Genomic DNA, 17,264 nt, shown 5'->3' on the forward strand with positions numbered 1-17,264 from the left:
CATGGCAGTATTTGAGCATGTCGAGGCCTCCGCAGGATACTTCGGCCTCATTTTCTTCCAGCCCTGGATCTCCGAATACGGCGGCCACATCACGGGCGGGATTTCCAAGCAATTGAATCTTTGCTGTTGCATCGTGTCTTTGATGCTTTGGTTTTGTCGTGCTTGTTTCACTGTACATAAAATGGGGGGGATTCCTGTACAGCACCAGCAAAAGCACAGAGGGGGCGGGATTCCGACGCGGTGCGGCCATGATCTCTTTTGTCTCCTTGCCGTGCGTCCATGCGAACGCACACACGCGTACATGTATGGGATGAGGTACAGATGGGAATGGGGAGCTGGGCAATTGAGGATGTGGCGTTCTGACGGTGTGCGCGGTTCCTGGTCCCAACTCAGCAGACATCGGCTGGGACCTATTTGGCAGTACTTAGTTTACCAGTCGAGGAGATGCAATTGATGTTTTGAGTTGTGAGCAGAATGTCCCTCAGCCTTGCCGGACGACGAGTGGTCCAGACGGGGTGTAGACGGGTCGCGCAGAAGGTCGAGGCAGCTCAGCCCGGCCCAGCATGACTGTGCGGCGCGATCCTGGCTGGCGATGGTTCCCTCCCGACCATGTTGACATGTACCAAAGGGCAACAGGCGCAATGTAGGGAATCTGCAGGCACCGGCGTAGCCAACGACTATTTGATGCTTTCAGCAGCGATGCAACGACTTGTCGTTATCATGGTTGCGGGAACCCAATCATGAAGAAACGTGCCAGCAGCAGGATGCTCAGGAGTCAGGGGTCAGTCGGGATCGAGACAGGGGACATGGGACTTGGGGTGTGACAAGCTGTGCGACTACTACTGTTTGTGGTACAGTATCCGTACCTGTACCCTTTCGTTCCGGGCTGACTGTTCTTCTATCTCATAATATGACACTTCTTCATCACTCCGTTGTCTTGTATTATACCACAGATCCCGTCGATGTCGTGTCGCGGATGACCAGTATCTTGAGGTATATATATACGTACAGGCGTATGCCGATATATATGTTATGTTGTTCAGATTAGCATGCTAGCCTGTTTATTGCAATAAGCGTTGGGGATATCTATTTCTGCCTGGCTCTATATGTTAGATTCGGTGCACGGCCGAGGTTGATACAATGCTTATATGGCTCGCGTCCATTGGCAATCCATTCATATCCTGTGTGCTGATGATCAAGGATCTGTGTATCTTCTTTAAATCTACAGACCTTTCAGATTCTGATGATCAAAGATCTCTGTATCTTCTTGGGTAATGCAGATAAGTCTACAGACCTTTCAGATTCTGATGATCAAGCATCTGTACATCTTCTTGGGTAATACAGACTACAGATTCTGCAAAATGGCCCGCCCGGCCGCGACGACCTCGTCAACCAGTCTCTCGACCGTCGCTCGGGTGGTGGAGATGTTGACGACGGCGCGGAAAAACGAGCCCTTCTCGACTTCGTGGCTCAGGGCCGGAGCAAAGTCGACGAGAAAGCCTCGCGGCACCAGCGCCTGGCTGATGCGGCTGGTGAGCGCCGAGTTGCGTTTGCCGGTTCGGGTTCGGGTTCGGGCCTCATCTTTCTCGGTCCCAGCCTCAGTCTCAGTCTCAGTCACTCCGTGGACCAGCTTGCCGCCCGGCGCGAAATAGAAGCACACTTGCAGACACGGCGGCGGGTTCGTGCTGACGAGCGCCAGGTCGGGGTGGGCATCGATCAGGTCGGCCAGATGGCGCGCCACCGAGTAGGCCTGCTCGATCTTTGCGCGGTAGCCGGCGCTGCCGTAGTATTGCCACGCGAACAGGAATTTCAGGCTGTCGCCGCGTCGGCCGCACTGCAGCGTGAGATCGGCCAGGTCGTCGGGCGGCGTCCATGGGTGGTCGTCGTCATTGCCATTGTCCTCGTCGAGGTGTCCGTTGGCGGTTGCCGGCGCGTCCGGGTCTCGAGCATCATCGTCCTCGCCATCGTCATCGTCATCGTCGGCCTCGTCGTGAAACAAATACCCGGCCCTCAAGGTGTTGGCTCGGTGTGCGTGTCGGAGGTCCTTGAGCAGGAGAAAACTGCAGGTGACGGGGACGCCGAGCATCTTGTGCGGGTTGATGGCGATGCTGTCGGCCAAGTGGGAGCCGGCCAGGGCGCGGCGGCGCAGGGAGTCGCTGAAGACGAAGCTGCCGCCCCAGGCGCCGTCGATGTGCAGCCACAGGCGGTGTTTGCGGGCGACGGCGGCGATGGCCGGGAAGGGATCGAAGGAGCCGAGCACGGTGGTGCCGGCGGTGGCGTTGACGTAGAAGGGCGTGTTGCCGCGGGCCTGCTCGCGGACGACGAGGGCGTCGAGCGCGGCGGGATCCATGGCGCCCGTGGCCCGGTCGACGGGCACGGCGACGACGCTGGCGCTGCCGAAGCCGCACTGCTGGGCCGCCTTTTCGATGCTGTAGTGGCCGTGCTCCGAGGTGAACAGCACCAGCGACCGGCCGCCCGCGGCGTTGCCCAGCGCCTTGGTCTCGGGGAACAGCGTGTTGCGCGCCACCACGATGCTGGTCAGGTTGCTGGCGCTGCCGCCCTGCACGCTGATGCCGCCCACCCGCGGGCCCGTCAGCCCGAACAGCCCGGCCAGCGCCCGCGCCACCTGCGTCTCGATCACCGACAGCGCCGGCGACACCTGGTACACGTGCAGGTTGGTGTTCAGCACCCCGAGCACCAGCTCCGCCGCGATCCCCGGCGCCACCGGCGGCCCGTACAGCTTGTCCAGAAACCCCGGGCTGCTCGTGTTGACGCTGTACTTCAGCACCGACCCCAGCGTCGCCAGCACCCCGCGCGCCCCGGTCCCCTGCTCCGGCAGCGTCAACGTGCCGTCCGCCGTCAGGATCGTCCGCAGCTCCGCCGCCGTCCGCCCGTCCACCAGCGCCGACTGGCCCACAGCTTGCCGCGCCTCGTGGGCTTGCCCTTCGGCGTCCGCGGCTTCCACGAACGGGATCAGTCGGTCCACCACGGCCGACAGGAGCGTCTTCAGCTCTTGGGCCCGTGACAGCGACGGCGACGACGTGTCGAACCCCCCGCCATTGGTACGTAGGTCGCCGCCATGGACGTGGCTGCCGTTGTGGCTGCCGTTGATCACTCCGCCAGCCACACCGTTGAGTTGCTGCTGCTGCTGCTGTTTTTGTTGTGATGGTGCTTCCGATCCAGGGCTAGCCATCTTTTATATAAATATCGCTTTATGGGTGGTCTAAGAACAATCTTGGATGGCTCATCGATATATGTATGGTATGCTCCGCACGGATATATTCAGTAGTAATAGTACTGCGTAATAAATATTATTCCGGCAGGACTTAGGCCTTAGGCTGTACCGTCGTCACAGGCCGACTCGCCACGCCGATCAATGAGAGGAAATAGCGGTTGAGAATGCAATAAGCAAAAGGGTGACATTATATATACATGGTTCCTGGCTGGGATCTGGCATCCGGCATCTGGTGTTGGCCGTCGTGAAATTTTCGCTGTCGCTCGATCTTGGGCGGATGACGCAATCGCGAGGCTCTACGCTCGACGAGGCTGCGCGCCCCAGTCCTAGGCCCGCGAGGCTGAGCCGTTCAGGGAGGATAGAATGCAAAAGTGGTGATTAGTTGTATCCACGACCCATGGGACCTCAAGTCACGCAATAGCAATAGCAATAGCAATAGCAATAGCAATAGCAATAGCAATGGTTAGTAGATTATAGAGTAGAATGGTAGTAGGGCAGTAGGATTGTAGGTAGTATGGTAGTAGGGTAGTAGGTAGTAGGATTGTACTTGTACGTAGTGCGGTGGTGCGCCGGCGAAGGACAATATCTCCTATTTCTACCAACTCTGCCCCTTCCATCTTCCATCTCCCATCACCCAACCCACACTATTCAGAATGTCCCGCACCCTTGTTAGGCATTGGTTGGCACCACCGCATTGGCGCCTCTCGCCGGGGTCCTTTGCTGATGCTTGGCGCCTTGCACCTTTTTCTGCGCATGCCTTTCCCGCGCGAGCTGGATTGCCGACTTCTCCGATGTGGGAGGGTTGCCTCCGCCCTTCACGCCCGTAGCCGCAGACCCAGACCCGGCCGCAGACCCGGCCACAGACCCAGCCACAGCCACCTCCCCCTTGGCCTCCTGCTTGTCGTACCCCTTCGCCAGCGCCCGCCATTCGGCCGGGCGTCGCTGGAACGAATCCATCGCCCAGTTCTTCCACACGTTCCGACCAAACGGCGATTGTCGGATGTCGCTCTCGCTGCCTGCCAGTTCTTGGGCCAGCCGCTCTTTCATGAAATGCAATCCGTCTGTCGCCGTCCACAACGCATCTGCCACGTAGGACCCCGTCAGGTCTTGCGACAGCGTGGCAATGTGCCCGTAGAAGCGGGGCACAAATTGTCGACGAAACTGCAGGTTCGAGCCAGCCGGGGAAAGGGCAGTCTGGACCACTCGTGAGGCAGCGGGATCCTGACACATCTGTAACAACGTGCTGATCTCGACGGCCAGTAAGCTGTCTTGTACGACCTTGTCAGTTTGTGGCGCATGTAGCAGGGCCTGGGCCAATAATGAATCGTGCACGTCCGTCCTGCGTTTTTCCTTTTGTTTGGAGCCGTCTTCAGGTCCAGCTGTCGGCCCCAAATTATTGAAGTCGAGCAATTTGGGAAGAAAATCCGCGGCCACGCTCCCGTACTCTGCTTGGAGTGCCTCCGATAGGTCTTGTAGATCTACTCCTCGCACGGCACATCGCTCAATGAGAGCCTTGATCAACCCAGTCCTTCGGCGAGAGATGAGAATGGGGATCTCAGGCAGGAGCAAAGTCTTCGCCTCGGCGAGATCGTCTTTGCCAAGCCGTTCCAGGATCCGGATGGCAACAAAGCTTGCAATGTCATTTTTGGCCATACTGCTCATCCGTGGCTTCAAAATGTTCTTGTAGAGCTTCTTGAAGGTCTTGCCAGCAAGTCTCTGGACAAAGATCTCAACCAGATGTGACCCGGTTGAATCGTAGATCAAGCCCGAAATGAACTTGGCACTTTCCGTGTCGTCCTCCAAATCCTCGTCGGGTAGTAACTTCTTGAACACGGAATTTTCCTCAAGCTGTTTGGTTTTCCCGGCATTCGAAAGTTCCAGGCGGACGAGGAGTTGAAGCACTGGATTCCCGGTCGGGTGTGTGGCCAATGCTCTGAGATACGTTGTGTCGAGGGTGGAAATGGCGCTATGGATGAGTTTGTCGAGCGCGCCTCGAAATGTCTTCGGCACTATCCGTTTGTTTGGGATCGGCTCCCCCTCCTCATGGATCGGAGTCTCAAGCTGCTCTTTCTTTTTACTTGCAAGCAGGGCCTTCACCGATGCGTCGTCCAAGGATTCTCCGGACAAGACCAAGAACAAGACTCGAACAGTGTGAGATGCGAACCGATCAGTCAGCAAATAGCCCATGTTTGGCTCCAGCTCTTCGGCAGCCCGCAGGAAAAGCTGTTCCATTGTAAGAAGATTGGCTTCTTCGTCTTCGTCTTCGTCTTCTCCTCCACTCTCGCTACTTTCCTTGCCCACATGCTTCGCAGCCTCTTTAAACAGAGTCTCGCAGCAGTGACTGCCAAAGCGATGTTGGACGAGATAAGCCAAATGGCCAAGAAACTTGCTGAACAAATGTCGAAGTTGCGCGGCGGTCGATAGCATAATGATTTTCTCCAAATACCTCGAGGAGGACTGGCTTGAAGCAACCTTGAGTTCTTTGCCCCGTGTCTCGCTTTGGACGGCAGCGATGAAGATGGCGCGATCTTCGGCCGACTCGAAATCGTTTGCCACGATCTTGTTGTTTACATTCGTGTAGTATTCCTGTTCTTGGGGATCAAGGAGTCCATGGAAAACGTCCTCTTCTTGAGGCTCGTGGGCATCGGGAGGAGGCTCCAGTCCAAAACCGATGTAGTCATCTCCGGCATCACCGCTAATGGCAATCTCCTGGTAGTCCTGCTCGTCGTCGGCCCCGTCTGATTTGAGCCGTTTCGCCGCAGATTCAGTGTCCACAGTCTCGTCTCCTTTTCGTTTGTTGGTTTTAGCCTCGTCTCGGCGACCTCGCTTCTTCTTTTCTCGAGGCATCTCTGTGTAGCTGCCTCAGTGTTTTATATCACAACAACTGGACTCATCGAATGATGAGAGGACAGTGACATTTCCAGGTTGCCGTCGAACTCGAACTCGACCCAGAAAAATATATATGCGCCAAGACATCCGCAACTTATAGCCAATCGGATGGCAGGTTGACCTGGCCCTAACAGGACTAGTCTATTAGAGCACTTTGGCAGCCTAGTCACGTGGTTTACGAGGCTGCCGTGTGGGTGTGTAATATAAGATCGGGATGAGGTGGAGGGACGCTGTGTCGCAGGGGGCTTCTATATATAGTCTCACATGAACGATGGTCAAGGGATCCTCCTAGACCACAACATGGAGAACACGGAGTCATATTCTTATTTTGCGTTCCTGGACTGTCATGTATGCTTCTGTTACTGCCTTAGCTTCTGTCACCATGACTGAGGATGTTCGGCAAGCCCAGTTCTCAGTTCTGTATTGATCCACGATCTCTCAGACCGGAAACCTCGTCCTTTGCAACTGTACCTGCACCGGCGATGTTCCCTCCGATTAGTATCGACGACGGTTCAACCCTTTGGCAGGGGGTCTGGGCATGTGCTGCAGAGGAAACAGCAGAACTCTTTTTTCTTGATGTCTCTCAGACCTGCTATCAGGCTATGACAATTCGTCCAAACTTGTCAGAGATCATCCAACGACCCGTGAGCGAGCTCACTATTTCTGGTGGACAGTGCGTGGCAAGTTCCACAGGGTAGACTCCGGGGCGAATTGTGAATCTTCTGAGATTCACTTCTTATCGTTTCCAGGCATCGAGAGGGATCATGTCCGTCAGCGGGCGCAGCCTCGGCAGACCATGTCGACTTGGATATCAGGCATAGTTCGGTATGCCTTGGTCTGTCTGCCTCTCTTCGTCTTGTTTCTGACTCTCACCCACCAGCTTGCTGCTGCGCGGCCAGTTGCAATTTCTGTTGCACCTGTAACAACTCCACCCTCTTCTTCTCACTTCCTTCTTGCAACTCTTGGATCCTCCCCTCTATCCGGGAAATTTCCTTGCCGATAAACTCCAGCCGGCCCTCGACTGCGCTCACGGCCTCGGTCTTGTCCTGTTTCAGTAACACAGGGCCCACGAGCTTGTAGATGCCGGCATCATCGGCGAGAGAGACAAATTCTTTCTGCACGGCCTTGTTTTCCTGTTGCTGGGCTTCTAGTTTCTGGCGAGCGTCGATGGTGGTTTGCAGGTCTGTGGGCGAGACGTCTGGTCAGCGATGGAGCCTTGAGGAATGTCTAGACAGAGAATAGTTGCCGAGGGCGTTACGGTACTCGGTACTCACCGTCCTGGAACTTCTGCAGCGTTTCGGACAGGGCCTGAAGTTTTGCCTGGTCCTCTTCCATGGTGCACTTCTGCCAGAATACAGGTGCCTTGAATTTGACCCGGGGAGGACCAGGAGACAAAATGTGTGCGGCGAATAGCAGGAGGAATGTGGTTCAGTTGTTTAGTGGCAGACAAGTTCAGCAGCCTTGAATATCCGTACTAGGGTAATTAGGACAGTCATTAGTAGAGTAATATTACATATCGGTAGGTACCGTACGCAGTGATATAGCGGCGGCGATACGGAGTACTGCTATTACATCCCACCTCAAGTCCCTGGCCACCAACTACGCTCCTCTCCTCCTACATCAGTGGCTGCACCAGAGGCAGTCCAGACACCGGGCTGCTGTCTCGATCCTCGTCAACAGTGCGTCGTTGGCCTTCGGTCTCGTGTCATTCTGCACAAGCGTTCCCCTCCGTTCTATCGCAACTCTAGAATCATCGTTACCTCATCGCCGATTGTTTACTCGCCTGCTACACACCCACACACCCACACACACCAACAGCGCCAACAACACCCGACTCCCTTCACACACTCCCCGTCTCGAAAACCATCCTCCTACACAAGTTTGCCAGCCATGTCCAACACCGATTTCCTCGGCCGAGCTATCGATACGGTCAAGAAAGCTATCGAGCTTGACACCGCAGGGTCCTACGACCAAGCGTACCAACAATACTATGCGGCACTGGAGCTATTCATGCTAGCGCTGAAATGGGAAAAGAACCCGAAATCCAAGGAGATGATCCGGGCCAAGGCTGGCGAGTACATGGACCGGGCGGAGAAGTTAAAAGCACATATTCAGGCCAACGACTCGAGCAATCGCAAGAAACCCGCCGCTATGGGCGTGAATGGGAAGGCGGTAAACGGCGCCGGTAAAGCCGACAGCGGCGATAAGGACGACGAAGATGCGGATAGCAAAAAGCTCCGAGGCCAGCTGACGGGGGCCATTTTGACGGACAAGCCAAACGTGAAGTGGGAGGACGTGGCAGGACTGGAAGGAGCGAAGGAGGCATTGAAAGAAGCGGTCATTCTCCCCATCAAGTTCCCACACTTGTTTCAAGGCAAACGACAACCTTGGAAGGGAATATTACTCTACGGGCCTCCCGGAACAGGCAAGTCGTACCTGGCCAAAGCCGTGGCGACGGAGGCGAACAGCACGTTCTTCAGCGTCAGCTCGTCGGATCTGGTGAGCAAGTGGATGGGTGAGTCGGAACGGCTGGTCAAGCAGTTGTTCAATATGGCGCGCGAGAACAAACCCGCCATTATCTTCATCGACGAAGTGGACGCGCTGTGCGGGCCCCGCGGGGAAGGCGAATCCGAAGCCTCGCGACGTATCAAGACAGAACTACTGGTTCAGATGGACGGCGTGGGCAACGACAGTAGGGGGGTATTGATCCTGGGCGCAACGAACATTCCCTGGCAGTTGGACGCGGCCATTCGTCGCCGATTCCAGCGCAGAGTCCACATCTCCTTACCCGACAAGCCTGCCCGAATGCGCATGTTCGAACTGGCGGTCGGAGACACCAACTGCGAGCTGTCCCAAGCCGACTATAAGACGCTGGCAGATATGAGCGAGGGATACTCGGGAAGTGACATTAGCATTGCCGTGCAAGATGCGCTGATGCAGCCCGTGAGGAAGATCCAAACAGCTACGCATTATAAGAAGGTAAGCCCACTAAACCATGATTACCCCCGCGCTTGACCTCGACTGACCATGTTTGTGTTGATGCAGGTCACGGTCGACGGCCAAGAGAAACTCACCCCATGCTCGCCCGGCGACCCGGGTGCCATGGAGATGACGTGGGTAGACGTCGAGTCTGACAAGCTGCTCGAGCCGCCTCTGCACGTCAAGGACTTCATCCGCGCTCTCAAGGCCTCGAGGCCGACGGTGTCGGCCGAAGACCTGAAGCGGAACGCCGAGTGGACGGCGGAATTTGGAAGCGAGGGAGCCTGATCGAACCCAGAGTTTCGAATTTTGCTTTTCACTTTCACCCGGACCTGTCGAATGAGCGAGCGGGCGATGCGACGAGAGTTTCGCTTTTTTTTCTCCCTTTAGTTTTGATGACGGAAAAGACATGTCCCATGCGCATACGACCAGTCGTCGTGTCTTTGTTTTTTGATCTGTTTGTTTGTCTACTGCGGTACGGGAGTCATGAGGATCTACTTAGTAGGGCAAGGTAGGACTGGGGCAAGGCAAGGCACAGCAAAGCAAGGTGCATGAGCAAAGGCGTCCTTTTGGGGGGGCAAAGAGCTGGCTTTGACCGGCGCGCGAAGATCGATCGCGGTTTTGGGATTGGGGGTTTCTTCCTGGACCTGGGCCTGGCGCTTCCTACGGGACCAGCTGAGCTCCAATGAGCTGAGCGAGCGATAGAACAGGAGTTGGAGTGGGAGTGGGAGTGAGAGGGAGAGACAGGGAGATGGATGAGTGACCGGATGGATAGATGGGATGGACCCGAATCTGGGTGTCTGCATAGGTGCGTGTGCCATTGTTGAGAGAGAAAATATATTTATGTGTCCAGGCTTGACTCGGAGAAGTCTCTCTGCATGACCAACCACCAACTAGTTAGTCGTAAGGAAGAGGCCTCTGCCTCAGCATGGACATTCAATATCGCACCGGTATGGAAAGCATTTCATCAGTCATCATGGTTACATACACCAGATCCCTCGACACCATGGTGGATGATGTTATGTTCACGGGTACAAATACCCCTTCTCAAAATAATTGCCGTACATATCGACCACCCCCGTCCGGCCCTTGGGCGTCGGATTCCGGATCACCTTGATCTCCCCGTTCCAGTGGCCCTCGACGAACTTCATGTCGAGATCATTCACTTCGCCGGCTTGACCAACGGGCGTCACAGGTCGCGCCTGGCTGTGGCCTGCCGAACCCGGCCCGGCGCCATGGTCGAATCCATATCCATACCCTCTTGGTTGTTGCGACGAGCTTGGACCAGACCCCTGAAGCCCGTTGCTCTGGCGCTTGTCGTGGAGACTGTTCGTTCTGCCATGCCCATTTCTGGCTCGGCTCATCTTGTATCGTGCCAGTTCGTCCTCGTACGCTTTCTTGCGTTCTTTCCTCCAAGCCGCGAGCTCAGAAACCACATCGACCTTCGGTTCATCTGTATCCTCTCTTTCCTCCGTCTGATTTGGGTCCGACGTTGGTGGCCGCCGCCCTTGAGGGTGGGATTGTGACTGAGAACGTAGTCTGCCAGTCATGTATTGCGGCGAGACAGGCCCGCCCTGCACTTCGGCGAGGACTGACCTCTCGTCTCCATTGCGGTGCGGCTCATTGGAGCTCCTCCGATTTCGGCCCAGGGGCAGATTCCTAGGACTTTGCAACGCGCCGGTCGAGCTTGTATAGTTCATCGAGAAAGGTGAGAGCGTACCGTGAGCTTGGCTTCCGAAGACACTGCCATGTGGACTGCTAGAGCCGCCCTCGGCATGACTGTCATCCGGGGTCAACAGAATCTTGTCATCAAAGTGCGCTGTAGGAAAGTATTTCTCCGGGTCGTGTTGGTAGATGCCGCATTCTGCCTGCTCTTCACCCTCCTCGCCAAAGAAACTAAAGTCGTTCTCGGCAGCAGACCAAAGGTTCTCGCTATCCCGATCTCCCGTCGAAGATTTACTCATGTTGACATTTTGGCGTGAGGGCTGCCAGGCACGTTGGCCGTTGACCTTTTGCGGGCCGGCTTGTTCCATTTCTAGTACGATGGTGCGCAGGGCAAAAGCGGACTGTGCGTGTTTCAGCTCGGCAGCGTGGCGAGCTTTACCAGGTGGAAGGGAATAGTCTGTCCTCGCCAGGAGGCGAGATATGGCAGACTCGTCGGCACAGGCAGATATGAAAGCTTTGAGGGCATCAACTATTCCGGATGCCGTAGATGCGGTGGTCGGCACATTGGTCAGTACTAACGTCCTCAAGTGAGGGAGGAGACAGGGATGTAGACTGCTCAAATTGGAAACTATTGCTTTGGTAAGTGGTGTGCTTGGCTGTATCATCTTGGATGATAACCCAAGAGGCCGCTTCGAAAGAAGAGCTTCTATCCGTGCCTGCCGATGTTGCGTTGCGACAGGAGCTGGTGGAAGGGAGGGAGGAGATGCAGGAGGCCCGGATGTAGGAAGAGGAGGAGGGTTGGCATTTGGCTCAGGATGCTGGGGTTGAGGTTGACCTTGTTCAGATATTGGCTCTGGCGGAGCTATCAATGGCTGAAAAGCCACCGTGCCGTGCGGCGTCACGGGGGAGACTGGTGAGAATAAGGACTTGGATGTACTCTGCGTTCCCGTCTCATCCGAGACCTCCGAGTCTGTCACAGTAACATGATCTTCATGTCCACGATCATTCCCACCCCCGTTCTGGTTGACTACCTCCGGGGCATAAGGTCCTTCCCCTCTAATGGGACTCTGTACCTCGATGACTGGACTGGGAGCCTGTGGCTTCTCTCCTATAGGAGGACTGACGGCGAAATACATCAAGTCGCCAATCAGCTCGACTCTGGGTGGTGCCGGAGTAGCGTCGAGTTCGAAAATGGGTCCATGTGACCCTGGCATTTCTACAGGGTAGTGGGCAGAAGCCGGTGCTTCCAGCACAATTCTGTCTGAAGGGAGCTCAGCAGCAAGTGGTTGGGAGCCGGCAAGTTCGATCGAAGACGCTTTGGGCTTCGGGACATCAGACGTGACCTCTGATTTCGACGTGACCACTGCATGGTCAACACGTAGATACGTCAGGTTCTTCCGAGCAGACTGCGCAAGGACCGGAATCAGTTTTTCAGCACCGGGAAAGCGCACTTTATCAATGTAACCAGTAGGCGACGTAGTAGAGGGAGTTCTCGAGATGATTTTGACGGTGTCGACAGAGCCACCATCAAATATATGTAGCCGCTCTGACTTGAGGAGACTTGACAAGCCCTCAACGGACAGACGATTTCCTGAAATGTAAAGATGGGTGAGGCCCCGGTGGGGAATATCCTCAAATGCTAGCCTTCCAGTGAGTGGATTGGTTAGTTGTTTGAGCAACTCATGATCGAATTCCTCACTACGGAGGGTATCAAGGCTGAAAAAGTCCGGCCCAGGGGCCATGCCGACGGGCCAATCTTCCACACTGAGAGAAGTAAATTGGGGGGCATCAGGCGGCAGGAAGCATGCTTGCATCAACGACCTGACTGCCATGTCGGTGAGAAGGTTATCTCTGAGGTCCAACAGGCGGACACGGATTCCAACCGCATTAGCCAACACTTCCGCCTCTCCATCTCTGAGACCAACAGCGCGCAATTTGAGCACTTGTAGGTCCGGTAGATATGACAGGGCCGCAAGCACTGCCGCATCACGAGCTGGCGAGGTATACGATAAATCGAGGTAGACTAGGCTGGGAAACCTTGGCAATGCATTCGCCAACGCGGATGATGTGGTATTTGGCTCGCTGGATGCCAACAGTAGTTTCAAGCCAAAGCTAGGCAGCGTATTTTCTTCCCCATTTGACAGTTTCCTCGCGTTGCTTGTGGTCCTTAGCGCATTGAGGCTGTGGTGATCGAAGAATGGTAGTTGGCTGACAATGAGGCTTTGTAGATTCGGGAGGTATTCGAGGACATCGCGTAACCAGGAGGGATTCGGGCCGCCATAGATCTCGCTCAGTGCAGGCGGGAGATGCAGAGTATGGGTCAGGCTCCTCACGCTCAACCTTGCCTTGCGGAGCGTTCTTTTGAAGCGGGTGAGTCCAACGTAGACGGCGTCATTGGCAATGCCGAAGTGAGAGGCCGGGTCGCCCCATAGGAAGGGAATGAAGATAGAATACCATTTCTGCGACACGAGGCATGCCGAACAGAGGTCGCTGGAAGGGATCCAGGGTGCGATGATCGTCCACGCTTCGCGGCTGACGGCACTCTCGTAGGAGGGAGGGACATCCGGCTTCATGATTGCAGGGGAGCGTGCTGGGGGCGAATCATCTTGACTGATGGAGGGGAACGACGACGTGGCGAGGAGGACTCGGTATGGGCCAGGCACCAGTGGGTGGCTGAGAGTAACATTATACGAAGGGACACTGAGAGTTGTCGCAGTTGTTGATACTGGTCGTCGGTGCTCTCCCACTACTGGGTGGTGGTAGGTGCTACACCTCTTTCTAGGTACCTAGTACCTATCAGTAATAGGTACGTACCTGGTACGTAATGCAGGCACCTTCAGGAAAGTACCTGATGTACGGATGTGTACGGAAAAACGACGTGTCACGTGAACATTTCCCTCCCCCTTCCCCCCGAGACTCAGGTCAATGTCAGCCTTGGATTTACAAGTATGGAATACGGATACAACGTACGTTGCCACTGGTTCACATTGATATTATAGACCCTTTTGAACGTCTTGTTGCCTCTCAATCCCACATTTGCCCACCCCTGGATGCCAATGTACAGCCTGACAGCCCGTCCCCTCTAGCCAGTGAGAATGGACCGGATCTGTTGTGTAATATCGTAACTGTACATAGTGCTGACACTGTTCTTGTGCCTGTCATGATTACTGTCGTCCCCAATCTTTCTCGCCTGGCTCGTCGCAAATTGATGTTCTCAACATCTCCGCTGTAACTGCTATTGTCGTTTACCCCGTGGAGCAGCCTCCCCACGTCGGAAACGCGTAGCGCGAGAGAAGGAGCCAGTCATCCGGATGAACCAGTGTTTGAGCTGTACAAACGCCTGTCGCAATCAAGTCGCCGTCCAAGGTGGAAGAAGCAAGTCGAGGAAAAGGGCTGGCTGCTTTTTGTTGGAGAATATCCCATGGCCCTACATGACATATAACAGATCGGTATCTAGAGGTCAAGGAGTCAGTAATGTAATGTTTCTAACAGAAGGCCGGAGACAAGAACTTACTCAAAGGATGTGAACAGCTCAATTGAGGTCTTTGCGTATACTTGGTGGCCAGTTCGTCTCGAATGCTGTTGAGTAGCTGCACGTAGCTCTGATGAGGATTCTTCTTCAGGGCCGTCACAAACGCCCAGCTCATGGCCCCGGTGGCTTCTCCGTTGATCTGCGCATCTTGACTGGTTTGTTCGTCTTTGCTGCCAGACCACATGATCACGTCGGCGGGGCTGGTCTTGGTCTGTTTATTGCGTTCATACGTGGCATTGCCTGTGGCCGCCCTTTTGAATAATCCCATGGCTGTCGAAGCCATGCCGCCCAGATCCCCACGGGCATATGATGAAACAATAGACAGCAGCCCCAGGCCTGCTTCTTTGGCCAAGTTGGGTTCTTTGAGCACGCCTTGGGTGGAATAGATATATGGTAGATCGAGGGCCGACCCGGAGTGACATGAGTCGAAGATGGCCGTGAGTCGGACTCCTCCAGGTAGAGATTTAACCATGATGCGATGCATTTCGTCATCCACAATATGCCCAGCGGTCCTGAAGTCGACCGGATATATTACTTCGTCGTAGCCGTCTTCCTCATCTCCGTCCAAGTCGGGGGTTTGGCCGCCGTGACCACTGTAATGGAAGAATAACGAGTCGTTGGGGCGGGCGTCCTTGACCAACCAGTGCATCGCTCGAAGTATATTGGCTTTGGTCGGTTGTGACATGGGGTTTTGTTGATCATCCGTCAAAATCACCATATCCTCTCTGGCATACCCAAAATTCTGGTTCAAATAGGTGGACATGTTCTTAACATCGTTGATGCATCCTCGCAGCTGTCCTCTTTGGCCAAAATAATTGATTCCGATGAGCAATGCTTTTCGCTTTCCTGTACACGCGGAGTACTGGAAGCTATAACTCGCAGGGGCACCATGGCCAAACTGTTGAGGGGTCGTAGGCGGCGGACGAGGGCCATTGGAGGCACCCTGAGAGTGAGCGTTCGTGCTGTACGATGGCATTCCGGGCCGAGGGCCTACATGGCGTGAGTATCATAGACGAACGCTTCCAACAAGGACGGACAGACCTGGGTATCCATTTGGTTGTGGAGGAGGCGATCCATAACCGCCGTAGCCTCCGCTTTGTTGAGGAGGAGGATTGTTATAGCCATATGGAGCTATCTGAGGCGAGGGATTGCTATAGCCGGCAGGAGCGCCATAGCTCTGAGGAGGAGGTCCCCCGTAACCCTGCGGAGGGTAGGGTTGTGGCGAGTGCGACTGAGGAGGATATGGGCCTTGAGAATAGCCTTGAGGAGGATATGGCTGTGGAGATTGGGTTGGAGGGTATCCGTAACCACCGCCGGTATGCTGTTGAGCACCGTAGCCACCTTGGCCCGGGTAGTAGGACATTTCAGATTGGAAACGGTCGTGGTCGTAGTCGCGCAGCAGGCAGGATCGATATAGGATATGGGCAAAATCAGAGACGTCGAGGTGTGAGAGAGCGGCTGGTGAGACGATTTTGACGGGGGATTTAGGTCAAATGCCGTCCGGAGGTGGAGATGCCGGTCGCACTGTAGTACGTGTCGCCTGCGCTTGCTACCGCTGGAGTCTTGAGCCTCCCAAGTCTTGATTCGCGAGTCTCGGCAAAGAGGAGCCTGAGCGGAAGGACAAAAAGCTCTCAGCAGCTGAAGGGCGGCGGAGGCATGGGTGAGATTAGTAAAGACAATAATAATAACCAGCTGGTGTCAGGAATGCCTGCGCCAGCCGTCGCAGTGTGCTTCCAGTTTGTAGTACTTGAGTACTCAGAACTTGACGTGGGCGCGACTCGTGAGCGGCCAAGCCTGCAGGTGGGCAAGTTGAAGCTGACGAGTGTTTATGTATCCGTTAGGTATGTACCTGAGGCCTCAGAAGCCACCGTCAACAATAATACATCCATACGTCCCATCGTTCGGCTATCCTCGACTCCCTGCCTACACCTACGCCTACGGAGTACACACTGGAGAACGCCTATCGTGACTAGCTGCTTCTCTTTTCCCGCCGTTCTCGGTTGCTTTGACATTTGACACCATGAGGCACTGGCTGTGCCCCGATCGCCCCTCGGCAGAAGGCTAAGGAGGCTCCTAAGGCTCAGGCCTGTAGAGTCCAGACAACACGCCCTTAACCCAGTGAAACGGTCGGAAACACGCCCTCCAGTTCTAGGCGATTTGTCCCTGGCCCCTGCATGCTGCAGATGGCGGAATCTCCTCAATATTAAATGACAAGCAATTCGAGCACAACACACCCACCTCTTTGGATGGGTGCGTACTGTATCTGTCAGTGGCCTGCGGTTAACGCTCGCGCAGACTGCACCTCAGCTATGCAGCTCAGCAATGCAGCCCGCGTATGGGACATTGCCTGACCTCCTCCCTCCTCCCTCCTCCTCCTCCGAGCGAGGCCTTCTGCAACCAGAGAGACGATGGCACCTCTATTTGCTCGCTCACGTCCTACAAGGACAGTAGCATGGGATGTTATCGATTGCCCACGTGGCAGCGTCACCCTTGCGTGGCCACACACCTGGGAGCGAGATGGACCACTTGGGTCCTCCTGAACAATAAGGTCAAGCACACAAGCATCAAGCTCAGCTACGCCACATCTTCTATCACATATCCTCTCCACATGATTTGCGGCTACCGACACAGCTGAAGCGCTTTGGTCAGCTCTGACGCAGCCTCTTTGACTCCAATTGAGCTTGCCCTGTTTCCAATGTCTCCAAGGTAGGTGAAAGCAGGCTGTCAGCCCCTCGGCCTGATTCAGTCACGACAGGGCATGATCAGATTTCTAGAATGACAGTCTCCGAATGCGGCATCAACATGCGCAACCGAACATACCGACCACACTAGATCGACCACACCGCGACGATCACGAATGCTTAGCTGTGAATTCGATATGCTGCGCGCCTGCAATCTCTCCCGTGCCACTCCAGACTATTGCGCTGCTGGCAACATCTGCAGGTGGTTCATTGACTCTCCTGA

The 17,264-nt window shown here is 55.2% G+C and overlaps 6 protein-coding genes across 6 annotated transcripts; 1 reads left to right on the plus strand and 5 right to left on the minus strand.

The window, feature by feature from the left end:
- Positions 1–1,345: 1,345 nt before the first annotated feature.
- Positions 1,346–3,193, minus strand: A1O3_01926 (glutamate decarboxylase; the record flags this gene model as incomplete). Its single annotated transcript, XM_007732069.1, has 1 exon — positions 1,346–3,193. The coding sequence occupies one exon, from the start codon at positions 3,191–3,193 to the stop codon at positions 1,346–1,348; it is 1,848 nt and encodes a 615-aa protein (XP_007730259.1).
- Positions 3,194–3,904: 711 nt separating this feature from the next.
- On the minus strand, positions 3,905–6,082 carry A1O3_01927 (uncharacterized protein; the record flags this gene model as incomplete). The annotated part of the gene is made up of 1 exon (XM_007732070.1): positions 3,905–6,082. One exon carries the CDS (start codon positions 6,080–6,082, stop codon positions 3,905–3,907), a length of 2,178 nt encoding a protein of 725 aa, XP_007730260.1.
- Positions 6,083–6,993: 911 nt separating this feature from the next.
- Positions 6,994–7,459, minus strand: A1O3_01928 (prefoldin beta subunit; the record flags this gene model as incomplete). The annotated part of the gene is made up of 2 exons (XM_007732071.1): positions 6,994–7,307; positions 7,399–7,459. The coding sequence occupies 2 exons, from the start codon at positions 7,457–7,459 to the stop codon at positions 6,994–6,996; spliced, it is 375 nt and encodes a 124-aa protein (XP_007730261.1).
- Positions 7,460–8,014: 555 nt separating this feature from the next.
- Positions 8,015–9,391, plus strand: A1O3_01929 (vacuolar protein sorting-associated protein 4; the record flags this gene model as incomplete). The annotated part of the gene is made up of 2 exons (XM_007732072.1): positions 8,015–9,103; positions 9,170–9,391. 2 exons carry the CDS (start codon positions 8,015–8,017, stop codon positions 9,389–9,391), a joined length of 1,311 nt encoding a protein of 436 aa, XP_007730262.1.
- Positions 9,392–10,128: 737 nt separating this feature from the next.
- On the minus strand, positions 10,129–13,341 carry A1O3_01930 (uncharacterized protein; the record flags this gene model as incomplete). Its single annotated transcript, XM_007732073.1, has 1 exon — positions 10,129–13,341. The coding sequence occupies one exon, from the start codon at positions 13,339–13,341 to the stop codon at positions 10,129–10,131; it is 3,213 nt and encodes a 1,070-aa protein (XP_007730263.1).
- A 912-nt stretch (positions 13,342–14,253) lies between these two features.
- A1O3_01931 (uncharacterized protein) lies at positions 14,254–15,663 on the minus strand (the record flags this gene model as incomplete). Its single annotated transcript, XM_007732074.1, has 2 exons — positions 14,254–15,290; positions 15,342–15,663. 2 exons carry the CDS (start codon positions 15,661–15,663, stop codon positions 14,254–14,256), a joined length of 1,359 nt encoding a protein of 452 aa, XP_007730264.1.
- Positions 15,664–17,264: the final 1,601 nt, after the last annotated feature.

This window comes from Capronia epimyces (genome assembly GCF_000585565.1).
Source record: "Capronia epimyces CBS 606.96 chromosome Unknown aczIQ-supercont1.2, whole genome shotgun sequence".
NCBI lineage: Eukaryota > Fungi > Ascomycota > Eurotiomycetes > Chaetothyriales > Herpotrichiellaceae > Capronia > Capronia epimyces.